The 18,615-nt window shown below is 34.6% G+C and overlaps 3 protein-coding genes across 5 annotated transcripts in view; 2 read left to right on the forward strand and 1 right to left on the reverse strand.

The window, feature by feature from the left end:
• The window catches only part of LOC104790447 (GDSL esterase/lipase At3g27950-like), a 2,861-nt gene extending 813 nt beyond the window's left edge, over positions 1–2,048 (forward strand). Inside the window, exons 1-5 of one of the 2 annotated variants that reach the window (XM_019246661.1) lie at positions 277–547; positions 732–932; positions 1,043–1,215; positions 1,305–1,569; positions 1,655–2,047. In XM_019246661.1, the coding sequence (XP_019102206.1) occupies positions 310–547; positions 732–932; positions 1,043–1,215; positions 1,305–1,569; positions 1,655–1,905 (1,128 nt within the window). In that variant the 5' untranslated portion in view covers positions 277–309 and the 3' untranslated portion in view covers positions 1,906–2,047. Of the gene's footprint in view, positions 1–276; positions 548–731; positions 933–1,042; positions 1,216–1,304; positions 1,570–1,654 lie in introns of those variants that run through there. The other variant, XM_010516201.2, reaches the window with a different exon arrangement.
• On the reverse strand, positions 2,272–5,039 carry LOC104790449 (nephrocystin-3). 2 transcript variants are annotated; one of them, XM_010516202.2, is made up of 3 exons: positions 4,798–5,039; positions 2,740–4,566; positions 2,272–2,647 (listed from the first exon to the last, which is right to left on the reverse strand). In XM_010516202.2, the coding sequence occupies exons 2-3, from the start codon at positions 4,536–4,538 to the stop codon at positions 2,437–2,439; spliced, it is 2,010 nt and encodes a 669-aa protein (XP_010514504.1). In that variant the 5' UTR covers positions 4,539–4,566; positions 4,798–5,039; the 3' UTR covers positions 2,272–2,436. The 2 variants fall into 2 exon arrangements, with proteins under 2 accessions (XP_010514504.1, XP_010514505.1); XM_010516203.2 differs by lacking the exon at positions 4,798–5,039 and adding an exon at positions 4,654–4,761.
• LOC104790450 (apoptosis-enhancing nuclease-like) lies at positions 12,135–14,427 on the forward strand. The gene is made up of 6 exons (XM_010516204.2): positions 12,135–12,248; positions 12,397–12,548; positions 12,639–12,769; positions 12,869–13,296; positions 13,409–13,489; positions 13,987–14,427. Exons 1-6 carry the CDS (start codon positions 12,208–12,210, stop codon positions 14,225–14,227), a joined length of 1,074 nt encoding a protein of 357 aa, XP_010514506.1. The 5' UTR covers positions 12,135–12,207; the 3' UTR covers positions 14,228–14,427.

An 18,615-nucleotide genomic window follows, 5' to 3' on the forward strand; every position in this document is an offset into this window, starting at 1 on the left:
TTGTAAGTGTCCAACGTTGACATTCGACTTCGAGCTAGTTATTTGATCCACAAAATCATAAAAATTGACTGCAAATAGTCAAGCAAAGCGCCCCACGTGGTTACACAACAACTTGCTATAGAAACTTTGATATATCTGTTTATTTTATAATCTACTTGTTGATAATATAATTTCATCTACTCTCTTCCCCTTAATTTAATCCATTTTCTTAAAAAGCTTAACATGCCATATAAATCGTGAAGCGACGACTTCAATAAATACCAGACTAATCTCGTATTGTCAAGCTCTTCTCATCTATACTTACTTGACATGGCTACTTCTAAAATAACCCTTGGAATCATATTTTTACTTCTCGGGCTCACTGATACGTTATCTCCTGTATCGAATAATTGCAAGTTCCCCGCAGTTTATAACTTTGGAGATTCGAATTCTGATACCGGAGCTATTTCTGCGGCCATCGGAGAGGTTCCTCCACCTAATGGCGTTGCCTTTTTTGGAAGATCCGTCGGACGACATTCTGATGGCCGTCTCATTATAGATTTCATTAGTAAGTAATCTTTGTTTTTTTTTTTTAATCCTTTTCTACACATTCAACTATGTCTACAATGATTTTGTATTCAAATTTTGTGTTTTCAATTTGTTGGTAATTTTGCTTACTAGAGGACAAAGCATATATTTTCCTATGGTTATTGAATCGATCTTGGCGATATATTTGTTATGATTTTTGGCAGCTGAAAATCTCACGTTACCGTATCTAACACCGTACTTGGATTCTGTTGGAGCTAATTACCGGCATGGTGCTAATTTTGCGACTGGTGGTTCTTGCATCCGCCCCACGGTTGCTTGTTTTAGCCCATTCCATCTTGGGACTCAAGTGTCACAATTCATTCACTTCAAGACTCGTACCTTGTCTCTCTACAACCAAACCAAAGGTATGTTCAACTGGTGAAGTCATACCAGTTATACCAAACCGGAATTTAAAATTAATGCATGCCCTTATAAACATGTTCTTTTATAGAAACCTTGTTGTTTTCGGCCATAGGAAAAAGTCCATTTTGTAGAGGAGTCCTTGCACGGCCCAAAGATTTCTCAAAGGCTCTTTATATATTGGATATCGGCCAGAACGACCTTGCGGTTGGGTTCCAAAACATGACAGAGGAACAACTCAAAGCAACTATACCTACAATCATCGAAAACTTCACCATTGCCTTAAAAGTAAGCATCTAAATTATCGTTAGGCTTATGGGACAGTTTAATAGAAATGAATCTCTAATCTTTACAATATACTTTGTTTGTTTCCTTAGTTGTTGTACAAAGAAGGAGCAAGGTTCTTCTCAATTCATAACACCGGGCCGACAGGTTGTTTACCGTACCTTTTGAAATCTTTTCCCGCTACACCGCGAGATCAGTACGGTTGTTTGAAGCCTCTTAACAATGTGGCCGTTGAGTTCAACAAGCAACTCAAGTACAAAATATCCGAACTAAACAAGGAGTTACCTTCTTCTCTCTTTACTTATATTGACGTCTACACAGCCAAATACAACTTGATCATCAAAGCAATAAATATCGGTAAGCACTAAACCAAGAACCAATTAAACCAAATCTCATAATCTTCTGGTTTTTCTTGGTTTCATTTAATCAAATCTAAATGCAGGTGTTGTGGATCCATTTGATTATTGTTGCGTTGGGGCGATCGGACGCGGAATGGGATGTGGGAAAACAATATTTCCAAATGGGACAGAACTTTATAGTACTTCCTGCAAAAACCCTACAAATTTCATAAGTTGGGATGGTATACATTACACCGAAACTGCGAATATGCTTATCGCAAACCGGATCCTCGATGGTTCGATATCAGATTCACCTCTCCCAACACAAAAAGCTTGCAAGCTGACGAAAACTTAAATTTCCAATATATGAACTAATGAATGTAAACTACATATACTAGTTTTTATTGCTTTCTAATAATTAAACCAATATTCGATTCAAAAAACCTTTTCTTATTTTGTTGGTTTGCATAGTGACAACTTCTTGATTCGGTGGGACGTTTCTTTTTCTCATGTTACATGTGGAATAGGTATGTGTACATTCGGTGGCTGTTTTGTTTGACATTCATGAACATGACAAACAGACCAGACACAAGAGTTGATCAAAAACTTGTTGACCAAGATCAGAAACTTACATCTAGAAGATCATATTAGTACCAGAAAGACCAATCTAATTGCGTTTACTCTTTTTTTTTTTTGTAAAGGAAAATTAAAATCGCCAAGATTTACAAAAACAAATGCAACAAGAATATTTTTTTTACTATTGCATGAAATCAGAAAACGCAACACCTCTTCAGTTTTTCAATCTCTCTCGACTGTGTAAGTACAGTATTTGAATTCGTATTTCGTATATATATACATATTAGACCGGATCATATAACCCGGTTCATCAATAAACCGATCTCTGTCCATTTGCAATTTCAGGGTTGTTGTCCAAAAGGGTAAGAAGTGCTCTGTTTCTCTTGCTCCTTCCTCTTCCAGCTTCTTTCAACAACGCAGCTAGCCTCTGCTTTTCGTCTTCCACCTCAGGATTCGCTGTCCCGAGCTTCTCTTCTCTTGTCCCAACAACATACTCCAATATCTCTATAGCATCATCTAACCTATAAAAACCAACAAAAGATTACTTGTACCACAGGCAATCCCAAAAAAACATAACCTAGCAAGAAAATGTGTTTTCCAGTTTTTACTTTACCTTCCCATTGCATCGTATGTTCCAGCGAGGTTACTATAAACTGCTAATGTATCAGGATGGTATGGTCCATACTCTTTCTCGAGAATAGTTTTTGCTTCTTCGAACAAATCCGCAGCTTCGTTGATCGCGTAACGCTGAACACAAGCAAGTCCCATCTGATTCAAAGCAATTCCAAAAAGAGCTGTTTTCTTCTCCCCGCTGTTACGAAACTTCGATATCGCACTCTTGAATATGTTGTAAGCTTCTGAGTAGTTCCCCATCATATAAGAAATCACACCCATTTGAGCTTCAATACCAGCAACTGTATTCTGCTGACCAGGAGCGTTTCCATATATCTTCAACGCCCTTCTCAGCAACTTAAGAGACTGATCAAGCTCAGTCATCGACTGATATATCGCAGAAATCTCTATAAAACCCGTAGCAACCTCTTCCATAGGAGTTCCCGGAGTTGGTTTTAGGTAAATCTTAAGAGCGTTTTCGCAGTACGATTTGGAATCACGTAGTTTCCCTATTTTGTTGTACAAATCAGCAAGCCTGACGTAAACTGAAGCAACAGAGGAATGAGTCTCACCTTTCGCTTGCTTAAACACCGCTAAAGCCTTCTGGTATGCGAATATTGCTTCATCAAAACGAGCTAGAGACATGTAAGCATCACCTATACTGCAATCTATAGATGCAACATCTTCTCTGTGATTCTGAGACGACATTGCCATGCTCGCCAAAACATAATGCTCAAGTGCAACCTCGTAGTCTCCTTTAGCATCGCAGATAAGCCCCATTAGTTTTCTATCAGCAGCTTCTTCAATAGAAGCCGTAGTGGCAGCTCCGTTTTCTTTGTGAATGTCCAATGCCATTTGACAAAGCCTTGAGGCTTCATCAAACTGCATTGCTTGAACATGAGCTTCTGCTAAGTATCTACAAGTTTCACCAACTCGTGCATCAGATTCTCCAAGAACTTGTCTTTGGATCTCCAAACCTGCCGTGTAGAGCAAAATCGAATTCTCCACCTGGCCCATCAAACCATACATGTCACCAAGCTGCATACACCCTGCAAATTTCGCCAACGCGTGATCCTCCCCATCTTCAATCATAGGTATCTCAATAGAACGCTCAAGAACAGGTACCGCGTCGTTGTACCTCCCTAACCCTGCATATATAGCAGCCAAGATATGCAAAGACATCACCAGATTCAACCCGTGTTGTTTCTCTCCTTCTACTGATTTCTCAAACGCCTTCACCGCTCGAAGCGCCAGATCAAGAGCCTTATTCAGATTCTCACCAGAAGAAACCAACTCTCTAGCTTGCTTCAACAACAACACCCCAAGCTCAGGACTCTCCTCATCCTCAGAAACCTTCCCTAAATCCGGAGACTTCCTCGAAGAGATCCTCGAACCAGGAATCTTCGGATTAGTAGGACTCGTTTTCGCAACCTTCTTAACATTCGAATGAGATACAACAGGTTTCTTCTCACTCAAGCTACCTCCACCATTACTTTCCTCCTTCTTCTTCTCCAAAACAATCTCTTTCTTCCTCTCTCCTCCATCTCCTCCCACATCTCCTCCAACCAAATGCCTCAACTCCAAATCAATCCTAGATTCAGCTCCATACGAAATAAAACTCGCTCTTGACGGAGACTGATCATCAGAGCTCTCCATTTCACAAACGTTGTGATACAACTGCTCAATAGAAGCATTCATAGCTCCATCAACTGCAAGATCTATAGAACTGAGAGGACTCCTCGGTGAAGCTTGAAGGGCTGAATCGTCTTTTCCCCCCTCATTGCTCTCTCCTACATCCATGGCCTTTCTCTCCCAAAAATCACCAAATCTGAATCAATGGAGAATCAAAGATTTAGAGTCAAATCAGTTAGAACAAGAAGACAAAAACATCAAAAGACTCCAACTTTTCTGTTACCAAATCGAGAAACTATAAATTCCTCTAAATAGGACGATGTGTATTCAGTTAATAACAACAGAGCACAAGAAACCCAGAATCAAATTCAACGAAATTGAAAAGAAAAATGAAAACTTTATACAAATTAAGAGATAAAAATCAAACCTTTATGTGTCTTCCTCTGACTCTGAAGAACAGATTCTGTTATTTTTTCGTAACTTAGTGGTTTGTGTAAGAGAAGGGATTTGGTGTATTGTACTTTTCACATTTAGGTGTTACTTTGTTTTATATCTCTTCTTCGCCTCTCATAATCTCAAAGCTAATGAGAATGATGTATAAGATTAATACAACAAACTCTATAATGAGAGAGATGAGATGAAGCAACAATAACATTTATGCACAAACCCTTTCACTGTCCTATATGTTTTTTTTTGAAAAAAGCTCTTTTTATTTTATTTTATGGGTCTACAAGGGGATTAGTTTAATTTAAATGTTTTTTTGTTGTTTACCTTTTAATTTAATTATTATTGAGTGATTGATTATATTAAGAAAATGAAGATGATAATTGACTCTTTTTCATGTGATTAATGATTAATTATTTTAGGAAAGAGATACATACTAACAAAAATAAAAACCAAAAAAAAAGAAATTGAAAGATCATTCATTAGGTTGAAGAAGATTGACTCTTGAAGCAATAAAAAGAAGATGACTTCTCCCCTACTCGCACTCTCATTTTCTATTTATCTTTTTCCCTCAATTTTTATAAATAAATTTAAAGAATTTAATCTTTTTTGTTTGGTGTGCTCAATACTCAAATCTTTTACTGATTTTTTCGTCATTTTATTTTCACTAGTTGAGTCAAATATATAAAAAATAAAGATGTGAGTTTTCTGTTTAAAAATTTAACTTAGACAGCTCAAATCACTTAAGAGAATTTTCTCATTTAAAAAAAAATATATATATTTATAAATAAAGACGTGAGTTTGCTGGTTAATTAATTAAACAGCTCAAATCATGGTCTTATTATTTTTTTGTAATTTTTTTCCATATTACTTTCACTTTTAACGTTTTTTTGGTGTGTGCACAAAAATACATAAAATATTTTATTGAGTTTTTTTAGTATTTTACTTTCATTATTTTTTTTGGTAGACATTTTACTTTCATTAGTTGAGTTAAGAAAAAAAAATAGCAAATAAATAAAAGAATTGAGTTTTGCCGGTTAATTAGTAGCCAGCTAATTAAAAGCTGGGGGAAAGAGATCACAAGTCTACGTCAAACCCTTCAAATTCACAGCTGTATATTATTTCCGTTGAGATTCCGCCACGTGTCATACTTAATCATTTTATTATCTCTAATCATCATCCCATTATCTCTTCTTATCTGTAATAAATAATAAAAATGTGAACAGTTAAAAAATGAGCTTTTTGATGTAATGATGGCTGCACTGTTATAATTACTATACTCTTTAGACTCTTTATGAAAAGAAAAAAAAAACAAAAGAACTGGACCACTCGGTTTATAAACGATTGGATCACTTTTGATTAAATTAGTTTAAGTAAGAAATTTTCTCTTAATGACAAAATGATATTACACGTGGACTACAGCTGCATACTAAGTTCGACAGCCTGGTTTTATGGTCCAGATGTGGTCCACCTTCAAGCCCATTACGGCTATTATGGGCCCTTATTGGCATCTCTGTAGGGTCTATCAAAAATGTAATACTAATAATTATTAAAATGAAACGATAACAAAAGTACATTGAAGATTTTTTTTTTTTTTTTTTTGTCAACGTAGAAGAAAATATTTCAATACCTTGTTGTTAGCTGTTTAATGCACCAAGGCAAATTTTATAATGTGGGACGATGAAATAAGTAAGTCAGAAATAATAATGTTTTTTTTTTCCACGTTAGAATGAATAATGTGATATATAGCTATGTGGATGAAAGAAATAATTATTATTATCGGTTGGTAGAAAATTCATTCGGCTAATCAACCAACAAAAAAGCTAAATGACTGTTTCTATATAGTCCACTAATTTTTTTAATTGGTAATTTTTTGGTCAAGAACGCATAATTGTGTATAACATTAATTATTTCAAACTGAGTTTAACTACATTTTATCTATCAAAAGTCAACATATGGTTCATGCACAATATTATTTAATTAATACTTAAATGAAGATGTTTTTAAGATTAAATTTCTCAAAAAATTGTGAAAAACACGACGATAGCCATTCAAATTTATATTGAGTCTTTTCTTTTGTCAACATTCAATTTTAATAGACAAAACTGAATTTAATTTTGCCTTGGAATGAACATTTAATAATGGAGTCATATAATCTCAAGGCCAATAACATTAGGTTATTTGGTTGGTCGGTCATCATATACATTGACTTAGCCAGATTCTTACAAGAGACAGAGACAACCCACACGTTTGTTCATGATGCTAAGACCTAACAACAACTTTTCTTCCTTCTGATTTGTATTTTTGTGTTTCATAAAGACAAAACTCTCTATAACCATATTATTGTATATTTTATCTTTCATAACGTTCATAAGCAATTAATTAATTTATGGACCGAGAACAAATTTTAATCATTGTGGACTGTTGGGCGGTGCTTCCTTTCTTGAACTCTTTCGCCGCTCGAATCACTTATCAAAATCTTTATCTATTATTTGGTTTTATAAATACGTACACGTTGATACACCAAACACGTTTTTGTTTTCTTCTACCGTCATTTCAAAGTTTTCGGATCGGGGATGTGTATGAAATTTTGACAAATTGGTCAATAAATACCGATGTCAGTTCGGGTTGAGAATGTGTTGGTCACACATAAATGTTTCTTTTTTTTCGTTAATCATTCGGCGACAACAACATGACCCATTACTCTAATCTCTAGATTTGTAGAGAGTGAGATTCGATACCTGTTGTGATAGTATCTTGTGCCTTAATAACTTACCATTGGCAGTGTACTAAAACATAAATGTTCTACAATTAGTCGGGTAAGACTCTAAAGTAGATATGGAACAAATTCGACAAAAATTCATTAGAAAATGTTATCTAATTAGACAGACATTTATATTAAAAAAATATTAATGTGTTATTGGATTAACATATTTTAAACATTCTTACAAACTATTTCAATTTTTAGTGTTTTTCAATTTGTTAATTTCTTGACTAGAGTTTTATTCACTGTTAAGAAGTTTTGTATGACAATATTATTTGACAGGAATTTAATTGGTAAAATTAGCTCATAATAGTATGATTTTCTTTTGGAAACTAACTTTAGTTTTTGGAATATGAAATAATGTTTCTTACTTTTTACAAAATATAAGATATGAAAGAAAAAAAACTAATTTGAAGAGCTTTTGATTAACCAACAACTCTCACAATGTTAAAACAATGTGAGTTATGATCATTAGTACTTTTTGTAACTGGTGTCTGGTGTCATGATCTTTCGTCGATTGGCAAAACCTATATATAATACTTTCACTACAAGTAAATTGGTGACACAAAACAAGAGGACTTGACATACTTTAAACTTATGCATCACCAAGCGGTCCAAACCGACAAATAACGAACCATCTTTTCCTCTTCTCTTCTTCTATGGTTAATTTAACAATGATTGTTACAAGACAGTTTTAGAAGCCTAGGTCAATAAACCCTTTCTCTGGACCTGTAATATATAGCACTGCATGCTTCCGCAACTATATGATTTCATTATTTCTACTGCTTCACCTTCACCAATATATAAATAACCACATTATCTTCACGACTCTTTTGCAATTCCATTTCCAGCTCTTAAACTTGTAGCGTTAATATTTCTACTTCTTCAGTAGCTTTAGAGGCACAGCCGAACCATCTAAAGATATAGAAACCCCACTTTGGAATGATCCAAGTCCAAGTACACAACTATGTTTCGATATACCAGCAATCATACATGTGTCATATTTAAAAACTGGTTGCGGTGATTGAATATGTAGAGTCAAGATTGATATTTCTTACATCATGAAATCTACTTAAAATACATCAAGTTCTGCTTTAAACATGCAGCAGTTTCTGGTTTAGCAATGTGTGTGTTTTTCTTGAGCTTCCATGAGGTATCTTGCTAGGTACGTAAGATATATACTACAATTAAATACCTTTATTTTATTACATGACATAATTAGCTAGAGAATTGGAATAAGAAGGGTATGTGTGTGATTTGGCAAGTGTTGCAACTATTGCCTACAACTTTGAAAAATTCTATTACCGTCGAAAGCCAATCCTAAAGATTTTTTTTCTTTTTTCTTTTCCGAAATAATATATTTAAAATAAAAAAATTCAACATAGTTTAGAATTCAGAGTATTTAGATCATTTAAAATTTTTTAAGTTCAATACACCAAACTTATGTAAAAAAAACAGATTATCAAAAGCATGGTATCCCTTTGAACTAAACTTAATATACCAAACTTATTAGTAGTATTTCTTGTATTATCTTGGCATTTCTCAAGTATTTACTTCAAAATAATCATTATTCATAGTACGAGATACCAAATTCATAATTTTTAGACGATCGAGAGTAAACTTTTTTTTTTGTAATCATAAAACACAAATTTTTAACGTCGATGTAAAATAATATTAGTCATATTGAAAATACTAACTACATATAAAAAAGGTAAAGCCCTACACGTATATCTTACATGTGTTTCTTATATATATCGAAAACATTTTTGTAAAAATGGTAGCAATCCTTTGTGTAAAGTCGATTTTATTAACCATAAAATGAGAAAATAGAAAAGTATATCTAAATACATTATAATAAATATAAGTAAAAATAAATTATAAATTTAAAACATAATATATTTTCATACATATATAGGTAAACAATAAAATCCATGACTCCATGATAAAACTGAATACGAAAAAACTTATTGATTCTTTTTTTTTTTTTTTTCTTTTTACTATAATAGCTTTTTCTTGGTAAAGTAAGCATCTTTCAATCTTATTTAAAGATTCTCTGAAGTATTTCATCTTTTACATTGTCTTTTGAAACCATATTTTTAAATCCTTTTATAAGCAGAAAAATAGCAAAAGACAAAGAAGATTTGTATTTGCTTGACTTAGGTGTACGAGTGGGATTGACAAAAAAAGAAAAAAAGATTTACGAGTGGTTGTTGAGAAAGTTTGACTGTCCCATAATGGGCTTCGTGTCCTTCCCATGATGACCAATCCATTCCGCATTCGTGTATACTGTAAACAGTCTTAGAATAATGAGAGATACATTATTCCATGGAAAATATTGTGTTAATATTTTTGAAATTATGTCTTACAGAAGAATTAGGATGATCGTCTGTATTTCGTATATAAAAACTATTGGAACGATATGATTCCTTTTTTTTGTTGCTCGTGTTACGCAATAATTTGGTCATCATACGCCTAATTTAAATGGAGACGGATCACACAGTCACAACATGTACATACCACATTACCACTACAGTTTTTAGAAGAATATACAAATTTTAAAATGTTTATGAGGTCATATAAGGAAAAGAAAATTACTAAAATTTCTTTTAAAACAAATCTACTAAATTTTTATTTACTGTGCTATTTAAAGTTATTCTTTGTAACAAAGCAAACAAATGTTTTTAGTTCTCTGTTAACATCTCTTTATTCGAAGGTAATATACAAGCAAACAATGCTTTTATTTAATAATCCAAAAACTCAAGTGTATATTAGAGCTAGATAGTTACTGACTTATATTATGTGTGATTATGTTAGTCATGAAATAGATGAATTAATGAATAGATGCAGTCATGAAATATGACAAAAGAGCATCTGAAATTCCGAATTATACGGAATATACTAACTTTTTTTACCTAAATACATGTGAGTAGACCTACTAACAATGCCCCCTCGTAAACCTATATTTCTTCATCTATCTTTTGTTTTTCATTTTTAAAAAGAATTATCTTTCAATTTTTCACATTCTCATTTATACATATACATGTATGTAAATTGACATGTATAATATGGTTTCAATTTAAAAAACACAAACATGTGTAAATTGACACGAAAAAGAGAAATACGACGATCAAATTAAAAGATAATAATTACTTTTTTTTTTGGTCAAACCATGAAACTATTATAGACGAAACGAGTTGAAGGAATATTTTCAACAAGAAAAAAAACATTGAAAGTATTAATTGGATTTTCTTAGGCTAGAAAAGAGATAGGTGTATATACATGGTCTGATACCAAAGGACCATTTCCGCGTTTGTTCTTTAACACAATTTTTTATTTTCTTTTATGAGAATTTGGAATCCTTTTGGATCAAACACTACAAATTAGAATCTTAGACTTGGTCCATTGCTCGGTCAAAAGATGGTTTTCTAAATATGTGCCAAAAACTTCACACCTCGAGGATACCACCATCAAGAGGAATAATTACTTTGAGTCAAAATTAAGAATCTAAAAAACATGAGTTATAATAATGCAGTGTGACTGATATATCTTATAGTTTATGTCCCCAAGATTAAATTGTAGGTTATCAGAAAAAAGAAATCGTCACTCAATATTTGCGGTATTTGATGATGTTTACATTGAATATTATGATAGAAATCATCGTGTCAATGATATGACATACATACAAACTAGGAACACATAATACCGAAAACAAACCATTGGTAGGAAATTTAGATAGTTCGTATTGATAATGGTATGTTATGTATTGCAAACTTGTGAGCATGATATTGTAGCAGTTAAAAAAAAAGTTTTTATGGGAATACCCTAAACCTTATCTTCAGCATAAATAAGATAAAGATAAAGATAAGACTTTAATATTGCATGACTTATCTTCAGCATAATAAGTTTTTTTCCATTTCAGAACTAGAAATTTCTTTTAATAAATAATTTTTCGTAACTTTTGTTTTCCATTATTATTTTGATCAAGCATAAAATTTTTTAACTTAAGGGTTTGCTAATTCCTTCTCTATCACGGGAAAAAATGTGAAATATGGGCCTACCCTATATAAAAACACTTGTAAATGTAATAATTAAGCAAATGAAAATATGATGGATACTTACCTGTTTTGTGCCTTTGTAAATTAAGTAAAAACTTCCTTGGTGTGAGCTTTCAATTTACATTTTTTCTTGCATAAAACTACTGTACTTGGTGTTCGATACTTGCCTGTTTTAAGCTTTTCTTGTTTACGAACTCGATCGACGTCAAGTATTCACACACTCGTGCACACATACGATATTAGCATCTTCGTTATCGTTCAGACAAAGGAGAACTAAAACTGTGATTCTTTTTACCATGAGAAGTCGACCCTACCGCATGAAGGCATCTATACATCCATTTGTGTTTGTCTTCTTTTGTAATTATCTTTACAAAGCTCCAAATGGTTATAGATGAGAACGGTCAGCTTTGCTTTTCTTCTTTTTCTTTCATACACCCATCTATAAATACCTTGAGACACCTTCTCCATGTTTCACACACTCAGCTATTAAGACGAGAAAAACTGATCGAAACGGTTCTTTAAACTCCCTCAACGCTAGTTCTCAAGTTCGTGCTTGCAGTTTCCAGTACTTACCATGGAGTACAGATCATCAATGGAGTCGTCCGAAACCTTAAGGTAACTATTTCTAATGCCTAGCTACGCATATTATACCAAGAGAAGACTCATAGAGTCGCATGCAATATCATATCCAAACTCTATAATAAATTGATTAATAACTAAAACTATGTTTTTTATTATAATGAAATTATATATACACGTGCAGGAACAAGTGTGCCGCTTGTTATAGGCAGTTCAACAAAATGGAACATTTAGTGGAGCACATGAAGATCTCTTATCACTCGGGCCATGAGCCTACTTGTGGCGTTTGCAAGAAACATTGCCGATCTTTTGAGTCCCTCCGCGAACATCTCATTGGTATATAAGAATACATATATAATTGTCCGCGAACAACTATTATGTGTAATATATATACAAAATTATTTTTAATTGTGTTATTATCTGTAGGGCCGTTGCCAAAACAAGAATGCAAGAATATTTTCAGCCTTCGTGGATGCAGATTTTGCATGACGATCCTTGAGAGCCCGAATGCTCGTAGGATCCATCAAGAGAGATGCCAATTCTCGAGCGTCAACTCTGTAATCTTCTTTTCTAATATCTATGTAAATTGAACTTGTAACCTATGAATTAACGCAAGCAATGTATACTTATATATTATATGGTTTTCTCGTTTTCAGGGACTTGCGACTCGTATGGCAGCTTTAGGTCTAAGAGATAAGTCCATGATCGACAACACGTCATCACGGTCTCCACGAGTGGTTGCTTTCTCTTGCAAGATGGTAGGTGGAGGAAGCGACGGGTCGTTGGATCTATGCGCGAGGGTTTGCATAACGGATGAGAGTGACAATGTCGTGTTCCACACGTATGTGAAACCGTCAATGCCTGTGACAAGCTACAGGTACGAGACGACGGGGATACGTCCGGAAAATTTAAGGGATGCAATGCCGTTGAAACAAGTACAAAGAAAGATTCAAGAGTTTCTTTGTAATGGAGAACCCATGTGGAAGATTCGTCCAAGAGCTGGAAAAGCAAGGATTCTTGTGGGACATGGCCTCGATCACGATCTTGACCGTCTTCAACTTGAATATCCTTCTTCCATGATAAGGTTGACACTTATATAAAAAACAAAGATTCTTTAGTCTTATTTCCCTTGCAATATAACCCATAGTACGTACTATGTGAGTTTATATATTAACGGTGAAGTTTATATTATGTAGGGATATTGCAAAATACCCTCCTTTGATGAAAACAAGCAAGCTGAGTAACTCTCTCAAGTACTTAACCCAAGCCTATCTCGGGTAATAATATATCCTTTTATTTTTTTATGAGATAATAATATTTTGAATCAAATTGATCAATTCGTAAAGCGAGTATACACTATATGTGTATCATATGTAGAATTACTATTTTTTGATGATGTGGGTATTTGATGCTTTGTATGGGCTTAAAGTTATATGGAAGAGTTTCAGAACGTGAAAAGATTCACATGCTTTTAAAAATATTAATTTCTATAGCTACACACACGTATACATTTTTATTCTTATTAGCTAAAAAACGTTTCTCCATGCATATACCAAATTCACTTTATAACTGTTCCCTCTCTTTTCATTAATCGTACAATAGTTAAATATTGTGTATAGGTAGATAGTTGTACACAAAATTTTACGGATATGTATAATTAGTATCATATGTTTTTGTCTTTACGCTCAGCAGATAATTCTAAACTACTTGAGATCAACGAAACGAAATGTCTAAATTCAAGATTATATATTAATAAATGATGTGTTTATTATAGGTATGATGTTCATTATGGGATACAAGACCCATATGAAGATTGTGTAGCGATGATGAGGCTTTACACGAGAATGAGATATCAGAAACACAAGATTGAAGCTTACCCATTAGCCGCCGATGCTCAGAACCGTAGCAACCAGGTGGCTTGGAGGCAGAGCGAGGTCGAGAGGATGTCTCCTAATGAAATGCTCTCCATCTCTCGTTCTGACTATTACTGCTGGTGCTTGGACTCCCTCGCTTAATTTTTAAACCTAAGTGGTCTCTCAAAATTAGTAATTCTTACAACTTTTCCAGAGATTTTTAATTTAGTAGTGTAACGTCGAATAAGCATTGATATGATTTTGTAGTAGTATCTACATTTTAGAGTGTGTGTGAGAGATGCATATATTGTAATTGTACTTTGCAATAATGCTTTGATCTCAATTATTAATTACATGCACGATTTTCTTTTGGTATCACCTACTCCCTCTAATATATAAAATATCTAGGCTTTTTTCTTTGTTTTAATTTATAAGATTTTATTTTCTATGCACTTTTTAATATTAATTTAATATTTTTTTGACTATTTAAATTCTGCATGTTGTCTTTCCATTGGTTGAATTATGTTAAATGATTAAACATTTATTGGTTTTTAATTTTGGTGCTTTTAACCAAAACTCTTATATAATGCAACATCATGAGTATTTAAAAATCTATTTTCTTGGATTTCAATAAATTTTTGAGCTAGTTAGTATAATTTTAAGATGAGTATTCTACTAATAGTTCATTTTCAGTACTATGTACGTAAGTGAAGAGAAAATTTTATTGTCTTCTATTTTATGTAAAATTTATTATTAAATGATTAAACAACTTTATTTGAAGTTCTCTAGTAAAGAGATAATTTTATTTAATTTTTTAAGTGGATTGTTTTAATTAATTTAATATTAATTATATAATTAATTAATATTTGAGCAACATAAGTGAGTTGCTGGAGATGGTCTTAGTTATTTGGAAGAATAGTAATTAAGTCTTTCGAATCGCGTGAGAAAGCATGTAGGCACGCAAACAATAATATTCAGTATGTGAAATTTATCAATGCATGCTAATATGATATCCTCAAATTTTTTGATAAACTAAACAATATAATTTAGAGAAGACTATATAATATTTCTATTACGATAGATATAATAATTCCATGGAAACAACATTGCTTGTTTGAGATCTTTGATATGGCGGAGATCATCATCGACGATCCGGAGGTGAATGCTATTTTTACCTCAACTTCTCAAGGATCAGGAATCCACCCTGACAAAGCTTTGTATCTGTTTGTCAATTCAAATTGGGACCCAAAGAGATTTGAGACAGCATCAAGAACTCTCAATCATACTCATGAAACCCAATCTTCTGTGCGTTTTTAAGGAGAACGTTTCATTATGTGGCAACTGTCAGCTTCAAAAGGCCAAAATGTCTATTACTGATTGTGGTTGTTTCCTGTGTAACGATTGCATCAGCACCCATGTATCTAATGTGGTTAAAGAAGGATATGTGCTTGGTCTGTGCCCTATTTGCGTGAAGTACTACCTAGCTCCTAAGTTTCTTTCGGAAACACTCTCTTTAGCTATGCGTATTGAGTGTACTAATCTTATGATTGAAGACTTCAAATAGAAAACAAAGAAAACATTCATTTCTCAAGGTGTTGAATGTGTTTGGAATCACAAACACATCATTGGTGTTGTGTTACTGGCTTTCTATGTGATCCCTAAATCACTGAACGGTTTCTACACCACCATTGCCATGTCCCTTGATGAATTAAAAACCACTTTCTTGGATGTCAAAAATGGCCTCAAATCTTGGATTGAAAACCATCCAAGAACAGTCAGTGCATTGAAGTATTTGCAGGATCAATATGAAGAAGGTGGCTCTCCATCAAGCCCATGGTTTTGGGGGAAATTTGTTAGGTCAATCTAAAGCTGCTGAAATCAAGTTTATCGTCCTCTGTTTTTCTTTTGCAACAACACTGTTAAACAAGTTGTATTTATTTATGCCTTATTTACTTAAATACGATATGTTAATAAAGATCTTTGATATATATGAATAAGCATGTTATCAAAAACATCATCGTCGATAAAACAACGTATATAAGAAAAAAAGAACAAATACATTAAATCGTCAAAAAAATATTCATCACACCACACAAATCTTAAATTTTATATTCTTCTTGGGTCCATCTGAATCTACTAATATTAGTGACTGGGAACCCAGTTCTACATTTACCAGAAAAAATTACACACCATTTTGAAATACCATTTTCCTTGCAAGCACTACTAATTAGTTTTATAGTTCTTTTAAAATTAACCGCAAAGTATCCATGAGTAGCAAATTATCCTTTGTATATAGATTTGAAAATTGCAACTTTCACTCCATTTTTTTTTTGGGCAAACAAGGAATTAGATTGATAGAAAGGAAGATTACACTCCATTACAGGAGGAAGAGTTTAAAGCCATTAAGGCTGACTTTGCAACAGAATCAACAGCAGAATTGCTAGCTCTTGGAATAAATTTAAAAGAGATAGTGGCAAAGAAGGACTTTAACAGAGCTATATCATGAAGGATCCCCTTGAGCTCTGTAGTATTTTCATTTGCATTGATGAGTGTTATGAGGATTTTGGAATCCGAGAACACTGAGATGTTAGAGACGCCTTGCTGACCTGCAATCATGGTGAGAGCGCTTCACATGGCTAAGGCTTCTGCAGCTAAGGCAAAGCCTACGAAATCTCTAGTAGCAGAGTAAGATGATGTCTGGTGGGAGGTTGGATCTTTGATTACCCACCCTGCACCGTATTGACAAGAGGAGGATGACCATGCCGCATCCACAAAGCAGGAGAACCCTGATGTAAGTGATCTTTGGACATATGGGGGCGGAATATTGTGCAGGGGTTTTGAGGACTTTGTTTGTGCTTCGTACCATATCTTGGCATCCCGGATCGATTTAGTCACAGTTTCTTCCTCTGGGAAGTTACGGTCCTCAAAAACAAAGCTGTTTCTTGCCTTCCATAAGTTCCACAAGATCCAAGGAAAGATAGGGGTGGAGGCGATACCTGTTGGAGGGAGGTTTTGCATTAATCCTGCATTTATAATGAGGTGACATATGGAGGTGGAGCTGAGGTTATTAGGCTTTTTCAAACCCGGTACCAAGTCCCAAACTTTTGCCGCGTAAGGACAGAGGAGAAACGTGTGCAGTTCATTCTCAGCCTCTCCACATCTTTTACAAGAGTTTGCGGAGCCCATGCCTCGTTTTGCTAGGTTGGAGCCTAATGCAAGAGCCTGATATGTGACTTTCCAGAGAAAGCTTTTTAACTTTGGTGCAGTTTGCTGGTTCCAAATGTTTGCGTGCCAGTTGAAGGGGGGAGATTCCTTGGGGGAGTCCGCTAAGATAGCTAGTGCATACCCTGTTTTGGTTGAATATACGCCTGATTTCTCAGGAAGCCAAGCCAGGGAGTCTCTGTGGGGATGGGTGCTAGTGATTAATTTCCTGATCATGCCCTCATACTGAGGTAAGTTTTCGCGTATAGCACTGACATTCCAGTCATTAGTGTCTGGACAGAGGAGATCACTGACTTTGAGTGATATGTTTTCCTTGTTAGGAGGACCCATAGGAGTCAGCGGTTGTGAAGTTGAGAGCCACGGAGTGGTTCATACATTAATGTCTTTTCCATCACCTATAGTCCAGCCTAAGCCCTTGCGTAGGATTTCTCTGCCCAATAAAATGCCTCGCCATCCATGAGATGCTGAAGTTGGTGTTGACGAAGCATTCATGAAAGTGGTCGAATGACAGTATTTGCCTAAGAGGACCCGTGCTAGTAGAGTTGTTGGCTCTTTTAAGATTCTCCAGCTGATCTTAGCCAACATGGCGTCGTTAAAAGCTTCTAGGTCCCGAAAGCCAAGTCCTCCTGCATATTTCGGTTGAGTCAGTTTTTCCCAGGCAACCCAACACATCTTCTTTTTCCCCGGTTTGTCATCCCACCAGTAGCGAGTGAGGACTGATTGGATTTGTTTACAGAGTGAGGATGGGAGTTAGAAGCAAGACATTGCATATAAAGGCATGGCTGATAGAACAGACTTAAGGAGAACTTGCTTCCCAGCTCCCGAGAGAAACTTTGTAGACCAACTGTGTGCCTTCTGTCGTATCTTGTCTACTATAGAAGAGAATATATCTCGTTTCTTTCTGCCAAAGTGTTCTGGTAGCCCAAGATATTTGCCTATTCCTCCTTCGGTGTTGATTTGCAGGGCTTCTTTCACCCGTTTCTTGCATTCTGGTGATGTTTTGGCTGAGAAAGTTATGGAGGATTTTTGGCGATTGATACACTGGCCAGAAGCTTTTTCATAGATCTCAAGGATGTGAGTAAGGGCGGCACAACATTGGGGAGAGGATTTGCAGAAGAACATAGTATCATCAGCAAATAGCAGGTGATTGACTAGAGGACTCGCTCTCGCTACTCTGATCCCTGAGAGGGTGCCTTTCTTTTGAGCTTTTGTGCATAAACCAGAGAGAACTTTTGTGCAGAGGATGAACAAGTAAGATGACAGAGGATCTCCTTGCCGTAGTCCGCGCGTAGGTAACACCTTGCCTTGAGGAACTCCGTTTATAAGAA

This window comes from Camelina sativa, chromosome 6, assembly GCF_000633955.1.
Source record: "Camelina sativa cultivar DH55 chromosome 6, Cs, whole genome shotgun sequence".
Lineage (NCBI taxonomy): Eukaryota > Viridiplantae > Streptophyta > Magnoliopsida > Brassicales > Brassicaceae > Camelina > Camelina sativa.